This window comes from Brassica napus, chromosome A3 (genome assembly GCF_020379485.1).
Source record: "Brassica napus cultivar Da-Ae chromosome A3, Da-Ae, whole genome shotgun sequence".
Classification (NCBI taxonomy): Eukaryota; Viridiplantae; Streptophyta; class Magnoliopsida; order Brassicales; family Brassicaceae; genus Brassica; species Brassica napus.
The window spans coordinates 26638913-26647152 of NC_063436.1; the positions used below are offsets into that span (position 1 = coordinate 26638913).

The 8240-nt window shown below is 33.2% G+C and overlaps 1 protein-coding gene across 1 annotated transcript; it reads left to right on the forward strand.

The window, feature by feature from the left end:
- The first annotated feature begins 249 nt into the window (after window positions 1–249).
- Window positions 250–2473, forward strand: LOC106440836 (receptor-like serine/threonine-protein kinase At4g25390). The gene has a single exon (XM_013882598.3). It carries the CDS (start codon window positions 410–412, stop codon window positions 2231–2233), a length of 1824 nt encoding a protein of 607 aa, XP_013738052.1. The 5' UTR covers window positions 250–409; the 3' UTR covers window positions 2234–2473.
- The last annotated feature ends 5767 nt before the right edge of the window (window positions 2474–8240 follow it).

Consider the following 8240-nt stretch of genomic DNA (forward strand, 5'->3'; position numbering starts at 1 on the left):
GATTGAACACCCCTAATCCAAATGAAGCCAAACTATTGTTTCATTCTCTAAAATATAATAAAAATAATAACTTAATCCCGCGCAAGGCGCGAGTCTTATCCTAGTTATACTTTAAATTCTAACATAATCTTGAACCATTATTTTGGTTTCTCGATCTGATATGGAAAGATTTGGTTGAACCAATAAGTGAAACCTAGATGTAATTAATGATTTTTAATTAATTTACAATTAAACACAGGAAAATCGACAAATAACAAAACATTTCCATTTTTCGAAACAGCTGTTACCTTTCTTCTCTCTTTCCATTTTAATCTGAAAAGCAAAAAACAGACATAACTCCGTCGGAGAAACATAAAGTTTCGATTTTTATTTTCTTGTTTATGTTTCAGCCTCGGTTAACTAATCCTCTATGCCGTCACGAGCAATCTCGGCACCGTCTCCGGTAGCCCCACCGCCGCTGAGCCACCACCACGACAAGACAACTCGAACCTTTCCGCCGTTAACGGTGGCTGGAGCCGGCGCCTGTTTCTCTCTCTTCATCACACTCTCCGTCTGCTTCTGCAAGTCCAGCCGGAAACGCCAACCACCTCCGCCCGGAGACCCCTCCTCCTCCTCCTCCTCCCACACGCCGCGCGAGTTCTCTTACTCGACTCTCCGCCGCGCCACCGCCTCTTTCTCCCCGGCGAACCGGCTAGGCCAAGGCGGCTTCGGCGCCGTATTCCGGGGAACGTTCTCCTCCGCCGAGAATGTGGCCGTCAAGGTGATGGATTCGGGATCTCTTCAGGGAGAAGCCGAGTTCCAGAACGAGCTCTTCTTCGCCGCCAAGCTTGACTCGCCTCACGTGGTCCCCGTCATTGGCTTCTCGCACGACCGTAAACGACGGCGTTTGCTTCTCGTTTACCGGCTTATGGATAATGGAAACTTACAAGACGCGCTGCTTCATAGGAGATGCCCTGAGCTTATGGATTGGGGTAAGAGATTCTCGGTGGCGGTTAACGTCGCCGAAGGTATCGAGCACCTTCACGGCCTTGAACGGCCTGTGATTCACGGAGACATAAAGCCTAGCAATGTCCTGTTGGATAAACTCTTCTCCGCGAAAATCGCTGACTTCGGTTTAGCTAGAGTTAAGCCTGAGCACGTGGAGATTATCACTGTAGCACCGGAAAGTAACGGTGGCGGCGGAGGAGGAGGGGTGGAGGAAGAGTTAGAGAGTGTGATCACTACTGCGACTGGTTACGAAGATTTCAACTTCGGGCTGGTGAAACAGTCGCCGCCAGTTACTGGTTCTTCGCCGGAGATGGGAGTAGCGCCTTTGGAGTCGCCGGAGACGGTTGTGTCCGGTTCTCCGGAGATGGGGGAGGATGCGGTGTTAAAGAAGGGGAAAGATTGGTGGTGGAAGCAAGAGAGTAATGCGGAGAGAGGGAAAGTGAAGGAGTATGTGATGCAGTGGATTGGTTCAGAGGTGAAGAAGGAGAGACCGAGCAGTGTTGATTGGATCGAGTCCGTGGCGAGGACAGCTTCTTCTTCTTCGTCGAGTAAGAAGCTTGAGAAGAAGACTAGCAAGAGACTAGAGTGGTGGCTTTCCCTGGAGGAAGAGAGTGAGAATAAGAAGAAGAAGAAGAAGAAGCGGAGGATGGTTAGAGAGTGGTGGAAAGATGAGTACCGAAGAGAACTCGCTAAGAAAAAAAAGAAGAAAACGTTAGAGTCCGAGTTCTGTAGTGATGATGGGAGTAGTAGCGTGAGGCGCCGTAGTAACAGTAAAGGCAGCAGCATAGATTGGTGGTTAGATGGGTTGAGAGCACGGGGTAATAGCCATGACTCGGTGAGTGGGGAGATAGCGAAGAGCTGTGGGATCAGTAGCACGCCGAGCATGAGAGGAACCGTGTGCTATGCAGCGCCTGAGTACTGTAACTTAGACAACATTGTGTCCGAGAAATGTGATGTATATAGCTACGGTGTACTGTTGTTAGTTTTGGTTTCCGGGAGACGTCCGTTGGAGATGACGGGGTCTGCGAGTGAGATCCAACGGGCGAATCTCATGTCCTGGGCGAGGAAGCTGGCGAGAAGAGGGAAGCTTGTTGATCTTGTGGACCAAAAGTTGCAAAATTTGGACCAGGAACAAGCAGTGTTGTGCATAAAAGTGGCGTTGCAGTGTCTGCAAAGATTACCGGTTTCACGGCCGTCGATGAAACAGGTTTTGGGGATGCTTAAAGGAGAAGTGAGTCTTCCGTAAGTTCCTACTGATTTCTCACCATTGCGGCCGGTGATAATGTGGATGATGAAGCAGAGCCGTTGACAAACTTAGGAACCAATCTGTTTGCTAATTGTTAGTGTTACAACTACACTTTGATTTTGTTTCAGAATACTGCTCCAACATGTCAGGCTAGTCTGTTTTTGTTTCTTTACACGCATTGACAGAGACAGACTATTGGTTCATAACTATCACACCTTATGCAAGTTTGATTGCTTTGTTGATTGCACTAGGCAGGCGCGTTTGGGTTCGGATTTTTCGGGTTTTCGAATTTTTGGATTTACGCTTCTAGGTCATATACTAAAATTTTATTTGTAACATTTTGGGTTTGAATATATTTAGTATTGTATCCTAAAATCCGTAAAATAATCATATATCATTCGGTTTTGGGTTTTTTCGGTTCGGTTCGGGTTATACCAATGTAAAAAACATAATTGAAAATCTAAACATAGGAAACATAATGCTTAAACTGAATAAAAAAGCATCCAACACACATCATATCCGAAAATAACAACATTTAATAGTTATAACTTATAACACTGGAAATTTGAAACAAAAGAACAACAACAAAGTTTTCTAGTGACAAACACAATAGCATATGACGTGAAACACAAAGAAGTTAGATAGGCAATTAATTATATAAATAATTAGGCAATAGCATATTAAGTGATACACAAAGAATATCGAGAGGAAGAGACTCACTCTGTCTCTTTCACGCATGAGACGAGATATGTACATAGGCCGAGAAGAGGTATAAAGTCACGCATTAAATTTTACATCGAGAAAAGGAAAAAAGACAAATTATGCATTATGTATATATATTTGTTCGGTTCAATTTGGGTTACTCTTCCGTTATCGGTTAAGGCCGAACCGAACTCGATACTCTTACTTCGGTCGGGTCCGGGTTTGGGTCCGGTTTCGGGATTTATGCCCAAGCCTAATTGCACATAGTTCAGACGTGTAAATAATATTTTCGTTTCCGAACACATGAGATTACAAATCCTATGGGCCTAAAACCTCAAAAAAAAAAAAAAAAAAGATGGACATCTCAATATCTTACTTTTCTCTTCTTAAAACCACAGAGTTCTTGGGTTTTCTCTTTTCTTGTTTCTACTTATTAGGCCGTTTTATATCTTTAAGATAATTGGGTCAACATATGGGCCCATTAACAAAGTATACTCACTTGTTTTGACATGCATCATATAGAATACGATTAATAACTAATTAACATTAATTAGAATCTCTATAAATTAATAATGTTGAGATTTTAAAATTTTATTAATTTATAGAGATATTAATTTACAAAAGTTTTCTTATTTAGATTTCTTATTTTAAGATATATTTATTTTAAAATAAAAAAATATATTTGATTTTAGTGTATAAACATTAATTTTTATTTTTAAAATTTGACATTTCTATTAATTTTATTATATTAGTTGGTGTATTTAATATATATTACATAAAAATTAAATGTGGTTTTAGATATAATAATATTAAATCTCATCAACAATATATTAAATGTTAAAAAATATAAAAATAATTCAATTGTGAATATAAAACAAACAAAATAATAATAGGTTCTTACTTATATAAAATATGTATAAATATAAATTATTAATTTATAATTTTAATGAGACTGTACATTTACATAAAATTTTTAAAAAATTATTATCTTATTATTTCATCCATTTGTATCAAATTTTGAACCGACCCAAAATGAGATCCTGATAAATTTATTAGTTTATAGAAATTATTAATTTATAAAGGTTCTAATGTATGTAAATTTTAATATAAACATTTTTCAAACAAAAAAAATCTACTGCACTTGTGTGTTTTAAGAAAAAAAACTATTTGGTTATATCTCAACACTATTCAACCTAACTAAGATGTAAAAAATGTTCAATGACTCGAAAATTCGAGATATATTCATACTACTCTATTCGAGTGATAATTTGAAAATAATTACACCTGGGAATAATAAAAAAACATGCAGTATTTAATTCTTATGAAATACTAGTACATTACGTTCTATATAAAAGAAATATTTTAAAGGATTTTTAACATAAAACCCCTTCAATTAAGTTTATTTTGGTATAAACCTCTAAATTAAAGATTCAATGAAAAAAACCACAACCTAAGTAATGGTAATAAATTGGCCCTTCCGTTGCTCGTCACGTTAAAACCAAATGCAGCGTTTTGGGAATGTCTTAAAACAATAGGATTTGTCAATAAAACAGCACGATGTTTAAATACAATGTCATGTTGTTTACCATTTAATTTTAAACTAGATTTTGACCCGCACACCCGTACGGGTATTCGTTTAAACTCTTAAAAACATACAATAGATATTTACATAAAATTGTTATATTAGCGTTTTATACCAGCTCAAATAACATAAGCTTTTAGCGCGTATATAATTATTAGTAATACTATAAGTAATTAATTATTTGAGGTTTATTTATTTTATGTTATTCATGTACATTAATATTTAAAATTTTAAAAATAGTTATTATATATAATATAAATGGACTACTTAGTTTTGGAAAGGAAAAAATTGATATTTTTTAATATTTATGGAATGGTAAAAACTATTTTATATTGATTTTATATCATATCATTTGTATTAATTTATATATGTACGGCTCACAACAGGTAAAATTAATTAATTGTTAACTTTAAGAAAGATTTTGTTAAGATATATTATCATTTGAAACAATAATTAATATTTCCATATATAAAAGTAATTGATGGTATATTTTTAAGGAAGATTTTGTTAAGATTAACTAATGATGAAATTAGGATTAGTTAGTTTGTAGTGGTACTATAGTGCTCTTTTGCGAAATAGACACTTTTTTATATTGCAGAGTTAATAAATAATTTGGATGAAATCAGTAGTATTTACAAAATGGGCGTGGAGAATATTTGCAATGATCTTTATGAATACTTGGTTGAGAAGATTTAGGGATTCTAAAAGGAATATGCTGAATTTATGTAAATTAATTATAATCTACACATTAGTACATATGAAAACTATATGTTAGGAAAGCGTGTTAATGTATATGGTTTGTTTTGGTATTGTTTGATCTTCAGCATATAGGGTGAAGAATGAAAGACGGATTGACCCGTGGGAAGAAACAACTGTAACATTCATGTGTTGTTGTACCATGGTTGATTTTCTGGTTTGATCTTCAGCATATTTATAAGTATGGTTTGAAATAGCATATTACACTTAAAATACCATAAAATTTTAAAATACTATATAGTTTATTTTTGGAAGTCTTTTATATATAAGCTTGGTAGCTATATTCCTTTTTGGTTTAGTCAATCACAATGTTTGAAACCAAACGTTTGGTTTAGTAAAAAACATGTATAATCATTAACTAGAGATTGACCCGCACGCCCGTGCGGGTGTTAATTTTTACGGTTTTATAAATTATTTGTTATTTTATCATTAGTGTTATATATTTAAGATGTGTCGTCGTATAACTAATTGTATTCAAAATATTTGGATTGAATCGGGTAATAAGATTATTTTTGGTACAAATATACACTCTTTTCAGATACATTGGTTAATTAAATATTTTTATATTTCTACACATCAAAATCAAAATCATTCAGACCCGAGAGGATCCAACTCAAGCATCATACATAAATTTATAATATCCAAGTGGCGCCTAATTTAAAAATCCAAAAAATTAATCCCGAAAGAAACAACTTGTACCTCAATGAGTATCCGAATGTCCATACTTAACTGATTTTGCAAATAGATTAAAAAGGAAACTCTTTCTATATATTTGGCAAAAATAAGAAAAATAGAAAGAATTTTTTATTTAATAAAATAGTTATATGAAGTGAAACATTAAGTGATAATAAATGTAATACTTTTTAATTATTTTGATTTAAATTATTATCTTGTTCATATAAACTATGCCTTTGAATTATGTGTTTTGCTATGTAATTTTTCACCAATTGGAACTAAGACAAAAGAAAGTTTTAGTAAAACATATTAAACCAAACTATTAACCATATGCAAAACTCGGTTATCTTACATTTTTATTTTTTTTATAATTGCACAAAGTTAATATTGATTAACTAATAAATAAAAATCTACATTATTACTTTTACGGTAAATATAATTAATGATGTGATATATTGTTAAAGTAATATAATTAATGAAATTACTAAAATAAAACTATACTTATATTTTTATACATTAATATTTGTTTTTCATAATTAGTGTTTTATATTTTAGATATGTCGTAATATAACTAATTGTATTCAAAAGATCCGGATCGAATTAGATAATATGGTTATTTTTGGTACAAATATCCAAACCCGTTTCAAATACATTGGTTATTTAGATATTTTAGGGTCATATACATCAGAACCAAACTCATCCAGACTCAAGAGGATTCAACTCAAAACCTATACATAAATTTATAATATTCAAGGAGTGAGTAATTTTAAAACAAAATAAAACGATACCCGAAAGGAACGACTCGTACCTAAGTGGATATTTAGTGTTCATGCCTAACTGATTTTTATAAACTAATATAAATGATATTTTTATGTGTTTTGCTAAATTAAGTGAAACTGAAAGAGTTTTTTTTTATTTAGTAAGCAATTATATTGAGTGAAAAATTAAGTGACAATGAATGTAATTCATTTTTATTATTTTGATTTAAGTTATGATTTTATTCACTAAACATGTTTTTGAATTATGTTTTTGGCTACGTAATTCTCCACTGATTGAAAAAAAAATGTTATAGTAAAACAAATTAAAAAAAACGCTTAACCTTATGCAAAACTCAGTTATTTTACTTTTTTGATTTTATAATTGACACAAAACTAATATTGATTAACTACTAAATAAAATCTACACTATTATTATTATGGTAATATAATTAATGATGTGAAATATTGTTAAGACAATATAATTAATATGAGTGAAATATGGAAATACAATTAATGTAGTACTGCTATCTTCGTTTCCAAACAATTTTCAGTTATAGTACTATTCATGTTTCCAAACATTACTAAAGTGTACTTCAGTTTTAATAATATAGATGTGTTGGGGACATAAATTATGTTTTACAGGAGTTATTTATTATATCCGAATATGAATATTGAAAATAAGGTAAATAGTGTATGATAATTGATAATAATTTAAAATATATAGTTATTATTAGGACAATGGCATGAAACGGTAATTATTGAGGAAAACTTAGGGCTAAGTACAAAATGTGCTTCTCTTTTAATAGATTAGATTCTTAAGATTCTTAAAAGTTCCACGAGAGATTAGGATGATAAACCCTAATTTTTAAAAGAGAAGGGTTTTGAGTTTCATTTGGTGATTGTGAGAGTTTGAGAGACGCTAAGTTCGGGAGAGGGTGAGTTAGAGTCTGGTGACAGAGTTGAAGTTATATATATGGTTCAAATGAACTTAATCCTAGTTACACTTTTGATCGCCACTGAACTCGCATCACCTTAGCACACTTGAAGTCTGCTCATCTAAGAACTTGCTGTTTTTTTTTTTTTTGGAACTCAGCTTTAGAATCCATGTTGGTGTTTCAGATTAACTATATTTAAGTTCATTAGAACCATGTTTTACCATGTTTTGGTGTTTTGTTAGAGCTTAGGTTATGGTCGTTAGAACCAGTAAAATGAAGTGAACTATGTTTGCTTGTTGCTATGTGTCTTGAAGGATCATGTTATTTGTTTACTTCCAACGACAAGTGCGAGACATATTGTCTTAAAGGGTTACATTATTAATCAACTCGTCAAACACAACAACAGTAGAAAAAAAGTTAAAACCAACACATGAAACACTACCAAATGTCATACATGCCAGTTAAAAACGTCAATTAAACCACAATGATGATAGTCCTTGAACAAGCTACTGCTGAACTTTTTCTCTTGGCTTGACCTCTCACTCTTCTCACGGCCAGCCTCTCGTTCTTCTCTTGTCATACTTGGTGAGCTTCTCTCA

Bases quoted from the DNA above. Each gene is read 5' to 3' on its own strand.
- LOC106440836 (XM_013882598.3), top strand. From the start codon at position 410: ATGCCGTCACGAGCAATCTCGGCACCGTCTCCGGTAGCCCCACCGCCG.